Raw genomic sequence first — 16,621 nt, 5'->3', positions numbered from 1 at the left:
TGGATGCAGCTTTAATCTTCTGAGCATGGAAAGACAGTCTTGTGAAGTACTTCTGAAGACTTTTCAATGGAAATATTTAGACCTTTTAGCTACAAACAGGCCTGTCCTTATTGACAGAGACGCTATAGACTCAGAGATTAGTGATCACGATGTCATCATAGTGACAGTGATTATTGAAGTTAATAAATCTGTTACGAAGGCCAGAAGAGAGTTTATGTTAGAAAAAGCAGATAAGTGGGTGTTTTCTCCACACTTAGCGAATGAATGGACATCATTTAACTTCAATATGATGGACATAGATGGAGTATGGGCAAAGTTTAAACTGATTGTAAATCCCATTCTGAAGATGAAGATGTATGTGCTAAGTAAGTGGATTAAGCATGTAAATGATGCTCCATGGTTTAATAATCAAATTTGGAAAAGCTGAGGAAAGAGATACTGCTGCACTTGTGGTTCAAAAAAGAGCTCACAAACATTGGAACAAAAGTTACTTAGAAATTTATAGATCTCTAAGGAGATCAGTGCGCCAAAAATACAACAACCACCACCATCATGCATTAGCAAAAGATCTTGCTGAGAACATGAGAAAGTTCTGGTTACACATAAAATCACTAAATGGGTCAAAGGCTTCTATTCAGTCACTCATCAGCCATGTGAGAGTGGTAATACAAGACAGGAAAAGGAAAGCTGAAGTTTCAAATTTAATATTTAAGAAATCATTCATAAAGTGAAATTGTATAAACATTCCATTGTTTGACAGTCACCCAGCCTCTTGCATTTAGGACATAAAAATTGGCATCCATGGTATAGAGAAGCAACTCAGAGTTGAAAACAAACAGAAGTAATGCACAGTAATGGACCAATATCCATAAGATCGGTTTGATACAGAATACTTCAGTACATTCAGAGTTTGAATGTAATAAATTTCCTTGAGATAGAAAAGCTTCTGCCCACAAATAAGCATGGATTTAGAAAGCTTTGCTTGTGGAAAACGCAGCCTGTCGTTCTCTCACATGATAGCCCACAAACCATGGATGGGAGGCAACAGGCAGATTCGATATTCCTAGATTCCTGAAAAACATTTAACATGGTGTCCCATTGCAGAATGGTGACAAAGCTATGAGCATACAGAATAAATTTCCAGATATGCAAGTAGGTTGAAGATTTTTTAAGCAGTAGATCCCAGTATGTTGACCTTGACAGTGAGTGTTCATCAGAGACAAGGGTATAGTCACATGCACCCCAGGGAAGTGTAATAGGGCTGCTTTTATTCTCATATACATAGAAGAGGACTTAGTCAAAATTCTTAGTAGGTGTGATGAATGGCAGCTTGCTCTAAATGTAGGGAAATGTGGGGTTAATGTGGATGAGAAGGAAAAACAACCCTGTACTGTTTGAAAGCAGCATTAGTAGGGTGCAGCTTGACTGTCACATTAGATAAATATGTGAGCATAACATTGCAAAGTGATATGAAATGGAATGAGCATGTTAGTTTGGTAGTAGGGAAGGTGAATGCTCGACTATGTCTTCTTGGGAGAATTGTGAAAAAGTGTAGCATATTCATAAAGGAGACAGTATATAGAATGCTAGTGTGGCCCATTCTCTAGTGCTCTTAGTGTTTTTTTGGATCATCAGCAGGTCAGATTAAAGGAAGACATTGAAGCAATTCAGAGGTGTGTTGCTAGATTTGTTACTGTTAGGGTCGATCAGCACACAAGTATTGCAGAGATGCTTCATGAATTCAGATGGGAATCCGTGGAGGAAATATGGGACTCTTTTTGCAAGGCATTATTGTGGAAATTTAGAGAACTGACATTTGAGGCCAACTGCCGAACCACTTTACTTCTGCAATTGCACATTTCACATATGAACCATAAAGATTAGATGTGAGAAGGGCTCACACAGAGACAGTTGTTTTTACATTGCTCTATTTGAATGTAGAACCGGACAGGAAATGATGACTAATGTTAATAGATACCCTCTATCATGTACTATGTGGTAGTTTGTGGAGTATATACATATGTAGGTACATATTTTATAATTAATCAGAGTTTTGGATGCAGTTTTGAACGTGATATTGGTTAGATTACCATGCACCTTGTACTGTGTGTTATCTGTGCTGTTTATATTGTCTCTGGATGAATAAACTACTAGTACTATCTGTATTCAGTGGTACTCAGATATCAGTTTCAAATTACTTTCATTGTTATAATAATTTCTCGATTATGATAAAATATACACTACTGGCCATTAAAATTGCTACACAATGAAGATGACAAGCTACAGACGCGAAATTTAACCAACAGAAAGAAGATGGTGTGATACGCAAGTGATTAGTTTTTTAGAGCATTCAAACAAGGTTGGCACTGGTGGCGACACCTACAACGTGCAGACACCTACAACGTGCTGACATGAGGAAAGTTTCCAACCGATTTCTCATACACAAACAGCAGATGACCGGCGTTTCCTGGTGAAACATTGTGATGCCTCGTGTAAGGAGGAGAAATGCGTACCATCACATTTCCGACTTTGATAAAGGTCGCGTTGAGCGAGATCCAATAACTGTTAGCAGAATATGGAATCGGTGAGTTCAGGAGGGTAATACGAAACGCCGTGCTGGATGACAGTGGCCTCGTATCACTGGCAGTCGATATGACAGGTATCTTATTCACATATCTGTAACGGATTGTGCAGCCACATCTCAATCCCTGCGTCAACAGATGGGGACGTTTGCAAGACAACACCCATCTGCACAAACAGTTCGACGACATTTGCAGCAGCATGGACTATCAGCTCAGAGATCATGGCTGCAGTTACCCTTGACGCTGCATCACAGACAGGAGTGCCTGCGATGGTGTACTCAATGATGAACCTGGGTGCACGAATGGCAAAACGTCATTTTTTCGGCTGAATCCAAGTTCTGTTTACAGCATCATGATGGTCGCATCCATGTTTGGCGACATCGTGGTGAACGCACATTGGAAGCGTGTATTCGTCATCGCCATACTGGCGTATCACCTGGTATGATGGTATGGGGTGCCATTGGTTACACGTCTTGGTCACCTCTTGTTTGCGTTGATGGCACTTTGAACAGTGGACGTTACATTTCAGATGTGTTACGACCCATGGCTCTACCCTTCATTCGATCCCTGCGAAACCCTACATTTCAGCAGGATAATGCACGACCGCATGTTGCAGGTCCTGTACGGGCCTTTCTGGATACAGAAAATGTTTGACTACTGCCCTGGCCAGCACATTCTCCAGATGTCTCACCAACTGAAAATATCTGGTCAACGGTGGCCTAGCAACTGGCTCATCACAATACGCCAGTCACTACTCTTGATGAACTGTGGTATCGTGTTGAAGCTGCATGGGCAGCTATACCTGTACACACCATGCAAGCTCTGTTTGACTCAATGCCCAGGCATATCAAGGCCATTATTACGGCCTGAGGTGGTTGTTCTGGGTACTGATTTCTCAGGATCTATGCACCCAAATTGCGTGAAAATGTAATTACATGTCAGTTCTAGTATAATATATTTGTCCAATGAATACCTGTTTATCATCTGCATCTCTTCTTGGTTGGCAATTTTAATGGCCAGTAGTGTAGATAATAAGTAAAAAATTGGCAAATATATAAAATTAAGCACCTAAAAATTACAAAAGTCTGCCAAATATTAAGTATAACAGTTTGCAAACACTTCATGGTAGTATTTTGAACCTCATTTTTTTATACCTAATCCAAAGAATTTCAGAATAAACAGAAACCTTTCTTAGCGCATCACTACCTCCTCTTTCGAATGGAACAAAACTAAATAAAACAGATGGTGATAATATTTAACAGTGCAACATCAAATTATGCACAAACTGAATGCAATATTATTTTGGTTGTTTGTTTATGCATTAAGAATTTTTATAATACTAATGAATAACTGTTGCAGTTTGATAGAGATGATAACCATTTTTTTTTCACATGTACTAAACGACATTCATTATATTTTGTTTGTACCAAAATACAAAGTTAGAAATGGGTGAAGTGGTTTCACAGATTTCCAGTGGCTATATTATTTGCATATTGTCACAGGACTTTCCACCCTTATAGGAAAACTCAAAAAATTATATGAATAACAAGTGCTCCATATGTGCCCCTTCAGTGATTCTGCAGATATTGAGTCAATAATAATGTTCTTCCCACGTTTGGCACAGAAGGTCCCTATCAATATCTTCAAAAGCCCTGTAGATGCACCTCACAGTTGTGGAGGGATATGTTGGTAGAGGAGGTTCAAACACTGAACTCTCACTTAACCCCACACAAAAAAATCGCATTGGCTTATATTAGGAGAGTACGGAGGCCATGACGTGAATAGCTGATCATCAACCACACCTTGACTGATCCATCAGTTTCTCAATATCCTGTTTAAGAATTCATGAACATTGCAATGGAAGTGGGATGGAGCACCATCCTGTTGGCAGATGTAGTCCACACTGCCAATTGCCAGATGTAGTCCACACTGCCAATTGCCAGTAGTTCCATATGCTAATGTCCAGATACATGTATCATGTAACTGTCTTTTCGCAAAAGAGGAAGTGACCAGAAGTATGAAATTGTGAGACTGCACAGAATACATTAATTTTGGTGAATCTCAAGTGTGCTTCATGATAACATAAGGATTCTCTGTCCTCCAGATTCACACATTGTGCCTGTTCACTGTGCCATTCACAAAAAAACACTGCAAATGAGTTCCTCATGAAACCTACCCTTTTTTATTAACTGCTGCTACTATGCTGAAAATTTAAGGCATGTGACTCTGTCATAAGAAGTCAGGGCTTGTAGTAATTGCAGGTGGTTAGGTTTTAGCTTCAGTCTTTTCTTTAAGTTCTTCCAAATGGTCGGTTGTAGGATCTTCAGCTTTCTGGTTGCTGTATTTGTAGACTTCTGTGGGCTATGTGCAAAACTCACCCACATGCAGTCAATCGTTTCTTCACTCACTGCAGCTGATCCTTTGATTTCTCCTCACAGAGGTCTCCTGAAGCTTCAAACTGTGCATACTATCACCGAATGGGGTTGGCAGTCGGTGGATCGTTGTTGAACTTTGTTCTGAAGTGTCATTGGACAGCTACACAGACTGATGTGAGCACTGCACAAGCTTTCATTGTGCCTGTTGCCATCCATCTTGCCTAACTGTTAATTGCTGTGCTCTTGTGGCATAAATGTGAAAGTGGCTGCAACAGAACAAATGGTTCAAATGGCTCTGAGCACTATGGGACTCAACATCTTAGGTCATAAGTCCCCTAGAACTTAGAACTACTTAAACCTAACTAACCTAAGGACATCACACACACCCATGCCCGAGGCAGGATTCGAACCTGCGACCGTAGCAGTCCCGCGGTTCCGGACTGCAACGCCAGAACCGCTAGACCACCGCAGCCGGCTGCAACAGAACAAAACTTCTTAAGTTTTTGTATATGAGTGTTGAGTTTTGTGACAATATGTCAGTTAATGTAGCTACAGTGAATTATGAAATTGCATCAGTAACGGGAATCACAAAATGGCTGAAAAAATATTGCAATTTATTCTTGCCAAGACTGCAAAATTTTTGCCAAACTTTGACCTCATGTAATATACAATGTGTGAATGTGAAAATACTTTGAAATTTTAAAAATATGAAGAGCACAGTATCCTGATATCCCTCATTCATTGCTACCAGTTTCAGTTTTAAGCCATATTAAATTTGACCAGAATTGAATATTTGTGCAAAATTTCATTCACACTGGGTATGGCCAGGATGGGACAATTCCTGTAATTGGTCAGGTTAAAGTGAAATGACACAATGTGGTTATCCCTTTTTTTATTGTCTGTCTGTTAAAGTTATTTTAGTTTCTCTAATTAATTACTGTTTTTTAGTTAAAGATACATCATTTGTCATTGTACATAAACTGTCTTGTTGTAAGCAAACTCTTAATTATTTTCCTCGTGCTGTGTTTTGTATGTTTAGCGTTTGTGTTCAAGGAGATACAAACAATAAAAAAGTTTCTGTTCTTATTTTTTTCAGATATAGAATGTACAGAAAAAGTCAAACAACAGGATTTCCATCGCTTATCACTATCTTCTCAGCACCAAACTATCTGGATGTCTATAACAATAAGGTAAATATTCAGTGTTGGCATATTTATTTCTTGGTTAGTAATAGAGTGTGATTCGCAATTGTAAGTGTTAAAATGATAAGAATACTTGAAACTATATTAATTACATGGTTTAAAGACAAATGCTTTGATTTGACAATTTTACTTAAAAAGTTAAATTTTCTCTTATGGTGTCATTTTAACTGTACTGCCACAATATTAACATAACAGTTAATGGACTGTGAAAGATATTTGCAGAATTTTAATGCAGTGAAGTACAAAAATTTTCAGGGTAATTCAGGAATACAGAAATAAAAGTTGCTGAGGAATGAAATAAATAGGAGGTGCAGGGAAGCTAAGATGAAACGGTTGCATGAAAAATGTGAAGAAATCAGGAAAATAATGATAGTCAGAAGGAATGACTAAGCACATAGGAAGGTCAAATTAAAAGCAAGGGTGGTAATATCAACAGTGTAATGGGAATTCCACTGTTAAATAAATGGTACTGCATATAAGAAATGAGTTGGAGGTCATTTAGATTGTAATATTGGTCTGAGAGGAAATCCCCTCTGGAATTTTCAAAAAAAGGTAGGAATGAGAAGATTATACATACTCATGTAGGCATTGAACAGTTGAGGTACATACGAACAAGACAATGACCCGGCATATGAACTTAGATTCTCACTTAAGTGAATCTAAGCTCTCTCTCTCTCTCTCTCTCTCTCTCTCTCTCTCTCTCCCTCCCCTTCTTTCTTTCTTTCCTCTCCCCCCCCCCCCCTCCTACCCTTTCCTCCCTCTCTCTACAGTACCAAAAGTACCACGACCTGACTGGCGCGGGGCAGCTGTGCACTCAATGAGGGGGACATGGGGTTGATGACCCCACCTACCCAAGAGACTGAGAACAAGAAGACTGTATGATAAAGCATTGCTTAAACAGCCTCCTTCCAGGTACACAGTTTAGAGAAACTGGTGATGTGGAGGCAAATCTAGGTGATTTGATTTGTAAAGCAGCCATTGAAGTCAATCTTGATGTATTCAGCATTGTGTTCTGCAACTGGGTGATACAAATTGCCCTTGACTGAACATCTTACGTTTTAGAATGTTTCTGCCCAACCATAAGTTTACATGGATTTTAGCTAACTCTTTAATAGCACACCACATATTTCCCTTTACTGGTCAGTAAGTGCCCAAGTTTTGAGGCTATTTTATTGTGTATATGCATGGCACTCAGTAATCAGAAAGTTAGTGTCTCACAGCATCCATCTGGTAATTGCTATTGATGTGACTAATTGTTACATGGAAATAATACGAGGGCATACTGAAAAGCAATGCCTCCAAATTTTTATGTGAAAACCTTCATAGATTTTTAAATAAAACTAAATGTTATTAATATTCTACATCTTTATTCTTCATGTCTTCATATATATTTCTCAACGTAGTCACCACGGTGTTGAACACATTTCTCCCAATAATAAACCATTTTGTTGATACTGTCGCTGTACAATCTCACCTCTGCTTGCTCCACTTCATCACTATCAAAGTGAATACCTCAGAGGTGTTTTTAAAGTTTTGGAAATGAATCAAAATTGGGTGGGCCAAGTCGTGACTGTATACATGATAATAAATGACAGTTAATGCAAGGCATCGGATTGTTGCAGATGTCGCAGTGCTTGGTTGTAGTCTGGGATTATCATGCTGAAGGGGAGTGTGATCCATGTGTGGATGACCTCTTGGAATTCGTGCTTTTGATTACAGTATGCTGTTTCTTGTGCACTAAGATAGTTCTGTTAAACATCACCATGCTACACACTACAATTTGGAGCCTTCTAGTAGTGTGTTGTTGTAAGTGAAGTGGGAAAGCAGACTGAGTAAAATGCATGATATGTAATACATCAACTGATATTAAGAACAGGATAAAGAATTTGGAAGCACTACTTTTCAGCATAGCCTTGTGAAAGAATTAGCACATTATGTGGTTAATAGCCATAAAACAGGTAAATATGAATTAATTGTGAACCACAATTACTACATGTTCCAGCATTGCCCCCATTTTCTTTCTTTTTTTCCTTGCCTTTTTTCCCCACTGGATTGGCATTTTAAGATCAGTGTGATGTCTGTTGTTTTAAATTTAAAATAACTTTAAAATTTTTACCTGTCACAAAGAAACCTTGCAAACTTTTAAACTTTTTGGGAACTGTAACTTGTTGAGACAATGAACACAATCACTTTGCATCTTATTTTGATGCTTTTTATTCCATAGTAGATGCAACAGATCTGAAACTGCAGTTAAAAGTACTCTCCTCTACATGGTCTTTTTATCCTCCATGGTACTACATATTATTGTCTCAAGATGCCTTGTGAAGTTAGTCTTCCATACAAAATTGTTAAGACTTGCATGGCCACTTGTTGACAAACCCTAGGTAGTCTTCCGTCTTCCTCAATAATCAGTAAGTATTGCAGTGAGCGATAATCTTGCAAGAAATTTTAGTTTTTTCTCGTAATGGCTAATACTAATAACTATGGCTAAAGATTATTGTGACATACAATTCTAGCACCCTCCCCAATAACAATTTACAACTTTGATCAGGAAATCTTTTTGTACTTCCTGGTGGGTATCTGCTTGGACATCTGAAGATATTAGTTTCAGTAGTCAGCATAAAATCATCAAAACATCTTTTCAATATTTGAGGACAATTAAGTATGGAACCAGATTATAAATAAATAAAACTTGATATTATGTTACTAAAATTTAATATTAATTAATTATTATGTGCTTCTGAAGGCATTTCCCCACAATGAATTGACAGGTCTTAGTTCAGCAGCATTGGTTCTGGAAATTAAAATTAACTGTAATTGAATAATACAAATAAAATTATGTTTTTAATAAGAGTACCTCCATGCCTTTCTTCTATGGTTGTGGAAACAACGAATCACTGAACATACAAAAGTTGTAGTCATCAGATTCTGTATTGTGGGAAAAAGACAGGAAAAGCAGAGCAACATTACTGCATCAAATTTGGTTTAAAGTTTGTGGCCACAACCCACTTGGCTTGGTGCTAAGCCAGTGCAGCAGCAGACGCTGTTAGTACGACCACAGCGCGCGTACGCTATTTTGCTCTCTCACTGGTGCGCGCAGATTCTAAGTCCATTATCAGCACGTTACATAATGAAGGTCACGCGTCCTCTATATAAGCGGGCAGTGCATTCCAGTGGAATCATTCCGCTGTGAGCTCTATCTGCAACAGCATTGAAGCACTATGCCTCGTCGATGTGTGTATCGTCATAGTCGCCACCACATGCCAGATGTACATCCACAAATATCAAAAAGTGTTTGGGAATGAAGCAGTGGGCACCACATAAATAAAAGAGTGACCCAACTGCTTCAAAGATGGCCACTCGTCGGTGAAGAGTTATGGGCATTCAGGTTGGCCCTTAACATCCACAAATGGTGTTGTTGTTGATACTGTAAGGGCCCTGTTGATTGCACACAAGGTTAAAATTAGTATTGGATCCACTCACTCCATTTTAACAGAACTTTTGGACCACAGGAGGATCTCAGCAGAATTTGTACCAAAGTTGCTTACAACTGAATAGAAGCAACTTCATTAAGAGAACACACAGGACATGCTGGATACTGTCAGTGGTACTTCCAACTTCATTAACACAATGGCCACTGGTGATGAGTCCTGGGTTTATGGGTATGACTGTAAACAAAGTTACAGTTTTTGCAGTGGAAACATTCATCATCACTGAGACCCAACAAAGTGAGGCATGTCTGCAGCTCTATGAAACTCATGTTTTCTCTCTCTCTCTCTCTCTCTCTCTCTCTCTCTCTCTGTCTCTCTCTCTCTCTCTCTCTCTCTCTCTCTCTCTCTCTCTCTCTCTCTCTTTAAATGAAATGGTGCATCACAAGCATGCCCCAGAAGGAACTAATGTAAATATGGAATACTACCAAGATGTTCCACTTTACCTTCTTGAAGCAGTGAGATGCAAACAGCTGGATTTCAGGGCAGCAGGTAGTTGGCCTCTTCACCACTATAATGCATCTTTCATTGTTCTCAGTTAATTCAGAGTTTTGTGGCCAAACAACATGGCTGTGGTTTGTCAGCCTCCTTGTTCCCTTGACCTGGTGTCAAGTTACTTCCGGCTTTTCCCTAAACTGAGCAATTCTCTTAAAGGGATGAGGTTTCATAACACGCAAAATTGGATGGGGCAGCCATGATCCATACCAAAAGAGGCTTTCCATCACTGCTTCCAGCAGTGGCAACAGTATTGGGAGAGGTGTGTAGAAGCTGAAGGGGACTGCTTTGGAGGTGACTTCTGTAATCAGTCTTCTGATTGTTCTGATGCAGCTCACCACGAATTTGTCTGCTGGGCCATCCTCATCTGAGAGTAGCACTTGCAGCCTTCATCCTCAGTTATTCAGTGGATGTATTCTACTCTCTATCTTCCTCTACAGTTTTGACCCTCTACAGCTCCCTTGAGTATCACGAAAGTTATTCCTTTATGTCCTACCATCCTGTCCCTTCTTCTTTTTAGTTTTTCCACATACTGCATTCCTTGCCAATTCTGCGGAGAACCTCCTCGTATCTTACCTTTCCGGTCCACATAATTTTCAACATTCTTCTGTAGCACTATATCTCAAATGCTTTGATTCTCTTCTGTTTCAGTTTTCCCGCAATCCATGTTTCACTAACATACAATGCTGTGCTCCAAACATAAACTCTCCGAAATTTCTTCCTCAAATTAAGACCTAAATTTGTTACTATTAGACTCCTTTTGGCCAGGATCGCCCATTTTTCCAGTGCTAGTCTACTTTTTATGTCCTCCTTGCTCAGTCCATCAAGAATTATTTTGCTCTCTAGGTAACAGAATTCCTTAACTTCATCTACTTCATGATCACCAATGATGATGTTACATTTTTGCTGTCCTCATTTCTGCTACTCATTACTTTTGTCCTCCTTAGACTTACTGTGTCCATATTCTGTACTCACTAGTGTGTCCAATCCATTCCGCAGGTCTTATAATTCTTCTTCACATTCACTGAGGATAGCAATGTCATCAGTGAATCATATCATTGATGTCCTTTCATCTTGAATTTTAATTCCACTCTTGAAACCTCCTTTTATTTCCAGCATTGCTTCTGCAATGTAGGGATTGAACAGTAGTGGCAAAAGACTGGATCCCTTTCTTGCACCCTTCTTACTCTGAGACTTCATCCCCTGTCTTTCACACTTACTGTTTCCTCTTGGGTATTGTACATACTGTACATTACCTGTTTTTCCCTATAGCTTACCCTATTTTTCTCAGAATTTTGAACATATTGCACCATTTTACATTGTCAAATGTTTTTTCCAGGTTGACAAATCGTAGGAATGTGTCTTGATTTTTCTTTAATCTTGCTTCCATTATCGACTGCAATGTCAAAACGGGCTCTCTGGTGCCCTTACCTTTCCTAAAGCCAAACTGATTATCATGTAACACATCCTCAATTTTCTTTTCCATTTGTCTGCATATTTTTCTTGTGAGCAACTTGGATGCATGAGCTGTTAAGCTGATTGAGCAATAATTCTCACCCTTGTCAGTTCCTACAGTCTTCAGAATTTTGTGGATGGTGTTTTTCAAAAAGTCAAATGGTATATCTCCACACTCATACATTCGACACACCAACTTGAACAGTCATTTTGTTGCCACTTGCGCCAATGATTTTAGAAATTTTGATGGAATTTTATCTATTCCTTCTGCCTGATTTGATTTTAAGTCTTCCACAGCTCTTTTAAATTCCAATTTCAATACTGAATACCCTATCTTTTCAATATTGACTCCTGTTTCTTCTTCCGTCACATTATCAAGCAAGTCTTCAGTGTACTCTTTCCACCCATCTGCTGTCTCTCTTCTGCATTTAACAGTGGAATTCTCATTGCTATCTTAACCTTACTACCATTGCTTTTAATTTCACCGAAGGTTGTTTTGACTTTCCTGTATGCCAAGTCAGTCCTTCCCCAGAATCTTATTTCTTTTTCGATTTCTTCACATTTTTCATGTAGCCATTTTGTCTCAGCTTCCCTGAACTAATTTATTTCATTCCTAAGTGACTTGTATTTCTGCATTCCTGAATTTCTCTGAACATTTTTGAACCTGTTTCTTTCAATAAGCAGCTGAAATATTTCTTCTTTTATCCATGGTGTCATTGCAGTTACTTACTTTGTACTTGTGTTTTTCTTTATAACTTCTGTGATTTCCCTTTCAGAGATATCCACATCTCCTCAACTGAACTGTGTATTGAGCTATTCCTTATACTGTATCTATAGCCTCAGAGAACTTCAAGCATGTCTCTTCAATCCTTAGTCTTCCATATCCCACCTCTTTGTGCATTGATTCTTCCTTACTAATCTTTTAAACTGCAGCCTACCCTTTACCACAACAAAATTATGATAAGAGACCATATCAGCTCCTGGGTATGCCTTACTATCCAGTAAATGATTTCAAAATATTTTCCTGACCATGATTTAATCCAACTGAAATCTTCTTGTCTCCCGTTCTTTTCCATGTATACTTTCTCCTCTTGTGATTCTTGAACAGAGTATTTGCCATTACTTGCTGCAATTTATTGTAGAACTCTGTTAGTCTTCCTCCTCTGCCATTTCTTGTACCAAGCCCATATTCCCCTGTAATTCTTTCTTCTACTTTTCTCCTTGCAACTGCATTCCAGTTCCCCATGACTATTAAATTTTCATCTCCATTTACATACTGAATTACTTGCTCAGTATCCTCATATACTTTTCCCATCTCTTCATCTTCTGCTTGCAGTGTCACCCTGTATACCTGAAGTATTTTTGTTGGTGTTGGTTTGCTGTCAGTTCTGATGTGAACAAATCAATCACTGACCTATTCACAGTAACTCACTCTTTGGCCTACCTTCCTACTCATCACAAATCCTACTCCTGTTATACTATTTTATGTTACTACTGTTGATATTTCCCTATACCTGTCTGACCAGATATCCTTGTCTTCTTTCCATTTCACTTGACTGACACTCACGATATCTAAATTGAGCCTTTGCATTAACATTTTTTGATTTTATAGCTTTCCTACGATGTTCAAATTTCTGACATTCCATACCCCAGTTCATAGAACGTTATTCTTTCAGTTGTTGTGCTATCTTTTTCTCATGACCGCCTCCCCCTTGGCACTTCTCTCCCTTAGATCATAATGAGGGTTAGTGTGGGATATTTTTCCAAAGGAGAGATCATCATAACACTTTCTCATTTATAGGTCAAATGTCTTATGGATACATATTATGTGTCTTTAATGCAGTAGTTTCAATTACCTTCTGCATCATCATGCCATTAATCATTGCTCATTCTTCCACCTTTAGGAGCAGTTTCCCAGCCTAAGGTTGAGAGAGTGCCTTGAACCTCTAGCCACTCCTCTGCCCTCTTTGACAAGCCTGTTGGTTGAATAAGGATGACTTCTTATGCCAGAAGTCTTTCGCTGCTGTTGCTGATGATTTTTATTCAAAATTTAAGCAGTGTTGGGGTTTGAACGTGAGACCAAGGGAATTTTGTTTACTAATTGAAGATGCTATCCCTAGACAACAACTGCATGCATTAATGCATTATAATGTTGGGCTAGGTCTCCTTGTTCTTTACAGATATAATGTGTCAGAGGTCTCGCCATATCACATGGTTCTGAATGTCCTTGAAGATTGCATTGATGACACATCATCAGTCATATGCTTCCAGTTTCTCTGTGGTGACTGCTGCATAGTATTGCATCTGTCCTTGACTGTGAATGAAGACTGTTTGTTCGTTTCTCTGCTCTCCTACAATTTAGCAGCATGGCATTTATTTTCCTGATGTACCTCTCCTAGTGCAATTCCTTTTGTGATATCCTCCTCTCTTATGTTTGAAACTGACCTTTTAGGTGGGTGGATTCATGAACTTTTCCTTACAAGAGTCTGTTAGGACTGCTTCTGTTAATGTTACAGCTATCACTTGAGCTATTATGAAATCCTCTCCTCTTACTGTCACAACTGTCTTCTCATCTTGAGCTCCCTGTATGATTATTGGTGGTGCTTGCTTCCCAATTAGAGACTAGCTTTCTGGAATGCCTGCTCCCCTCATTCCTCCCCCCTCCCTCCCCCCTCCCCCCTCCCGAATGCTTTTTTGGAATTACTGTTGTGTGGTGTCAATGCCACTTGTCCATTCGGTCATGCTTAAGCTCTGCTGTGTCTGCTAGAGAATAATGGTCATGCATGGTAATCCAAAGTCCATTTCGACTCATAGTTCTCCAATCCAATTCCCTTCACACCTGCTCAAGTTGCAGTGAAATTGTGTGTGAGTAGATTACTTTGTGGTTTCCTACAATCTTACTTTTAAGAAATTTTAATAGTGTGCTATGATTATGGCTTGGTGTTAATTCAAAAGCTAAATCAAAATTCCATGTGAATACTCTTCAGTTCACCTTTATTCTCATCAAAAGCTCTGGGAATTAGCTTATATGAATCAGATAAGATCATTTTCTGGGTGGGGGCGTCACTTCCTTCTAGATTCATATTAGGGACTTTTCATTCTTTCTCAGAACCATGCACCTCATTTGTATGCTGTATTATGATTCACTTACCATGTTTCTTAATCAAGTTGGCAGTGCTGTGTTGCGTCTTGTGAAGGTATAACAGTGGAACTTAGTTCTTTCTACATGCATATCCTGCTGACAAGTTGTCTCTCCGAGAAAATCCTATCTTTTGTACTCTGACACGTTAGTTCTTAGTTAAGGTGCTCACCTAGCTATCAAAGCCTGGACCCCACATCTGATACCAGTTCATACGTTGGAACCCCACGTGGGTTGCACTCTACTTGCTTTGAATCTTGTAATCAGGTGGGAGGAGACATGGGATTTTAGTTCATCTATCTCTTGCATGTGAGCTGCTACGTGTGGGGGTGAAATGTGACAGGTGTCAAGCTGAAATTTTCTGGTTCTCTGTGGTTAGAGACAGCAAAAAATGACTGATGTTAGAGGAAGGAGGTACATTTGGTGCCCATAATGAGATTCTGGCTTGGCTTTTGGTCTGTAATTGTCATTTTTGTGCATTCACATGAATGTGCCTAAAAGCACAGGCACCGGATTATAAGTTGAGTCCTGAGACCCACTTAAGAAGTGTAAAACATAGATGAGGCTTGTAACTTCAAGCTGTTACTGGATGTTCCAACTAGTTACCAGTACAAATGGCCACACCAGCCTAACACCCTATTATAAATAGAGTACAAATTTTATTGAATGGTATTTCATACCATGAACTAGGAAAAAGGAGTCAGTTGCCAGTGCTCTAATTGAACCCTTAGGTTAAGTACCACGTCATAATGGAAGTGACAAGCAGATATTAAGTACTTGTAGGCAAACGTGTGAAGGAAACCACTAACCACATTCCACAGGTACTCACAGGCAAGTTTTGTAGTCCCTTTTTGTGTACAAGTGTAACTGAGTATAATTATTCTTACTCAGACAGTCCCTGCTAATGCCTGGTAATCACCCAAAATGCTAGTTTCAGTGTATGATGGGGCTGAATTTTACTGCTTGCCGATTGGTGGTGTCTGTATACTGCATTTGGGCCTGTTTCCTTAAAGTAGCGCATGACTGCATCATCTTCGGAATCCAATTTGCAGTAAGTGAGCATAACCTCAGCAGTTTCTTAACGTGCATGAGCGCATACGGAACTGGCAAAAGGGACTAGCACTGCCTATCTCAATCTGATTGACAAGGCTCACTGCTAATATTCATATCTGGATGATTTTTTTATTTTTTGGCACCCCCTTCTTGATTCAGTCATTACAATGCATGTAAATCTCTAGATTAAATAATTTCAAAGCTGCCTACTGAGCAGAAATAACAGATGAATGATAAGAGAAACCCTCTCTCAATTTTGTGTTATGTAGCTACCATCTCATGACAATTTTTTTTTTTTCATTCTGAAGCATTCAGGAATTCGTGTATGCATCAGTCTAGGATATCTAAAGTAAAATATCGCTGTTCTTTAATTTTTAATGTAAGGGAATAAAAGTATTATGAAATGCTCTCTTCTGTTTAACTGTACAAAACCAGTGTTGTTACTGAAAACAAATAATGGTTTATTCTTAGTGGTTTTTATGAACATATGTTATAGGCTGCTGTCTTGAAATATGAAAACAATGTGATGAACATCAGGCAGTTCAATTGTTCACCACATCCATACTGGTTGCCAAACTTCATGGATGTTTTCACATGGTCACTGCCATTTGTAGGAGAAAAAGGTAATTCATTTCTTTTATATGTACCAATTCACTTTTGAATACCTTTTGCTTTTTTTTTTTTTCTTCTCAGATGGGCCAGCTAAGGACCATGTGCCCATTTCCATTTCTTATTTGTTGTTGTTTTTTCTCCCCCCCCCCCCCCCCCCCCCCCCACACACACACACACACACACACAAACACACACACACACACACACACACACTATTTTT

At 39.0% G+C, this 16,621-nt stretch overlaps 1 protein-coding gene across 3 annotated transcripts in view; it reads left to right on the top strand.

Moving 5' to 3' along the window:
• The window catches only part of LOC126161561 (serine/threonine-protein phosphatase 2B catalytic subunit 2-like), an 802,502-nt gene that overhangs the window by 743,863 nt on the left and 42,018 nt on the right, over window positions 1-16,621 (top strand). For all 3 annotated transcript variants that reach the window (XM_049917500.1, XM_049917499.1, XM_049917498.1), the window contains exons 8-9: window positions 6,054-6,147; window positions 16,286-16,412. In XM_049917500.1, the coding sequence (XP_049773457.1) occupies window positions 6,054-6,147; window positions 16,286-16,412 (221 nt within the window). The remainder of the gene's footprint in view (window positions 1-6,053; window positions 6,148-16,285; window positions 16,413-16,621) is intronic.

This window comes from Schistocerca cancellata, chromosome 2 (genome assembly GCF_023864275.1).
Source record: "Schistocerca cancellata isolate TAMUIC-IGC-003103 chromosome 2, iqSchCanc2.1, whole genome shotgun sequence".
Classification (NCBI taxonomy): Eukaryota; Metazoa; Arthropoda; class Insecta; order Orthoptera; family Acrididae; genus Schistocerca; species Schistocerca cancellata.
The sequence above is the reverse complement of the archived record's forward strand: the minus strand, read 5'-3'. Positions and strand labels throughout refer to the sequence as shown.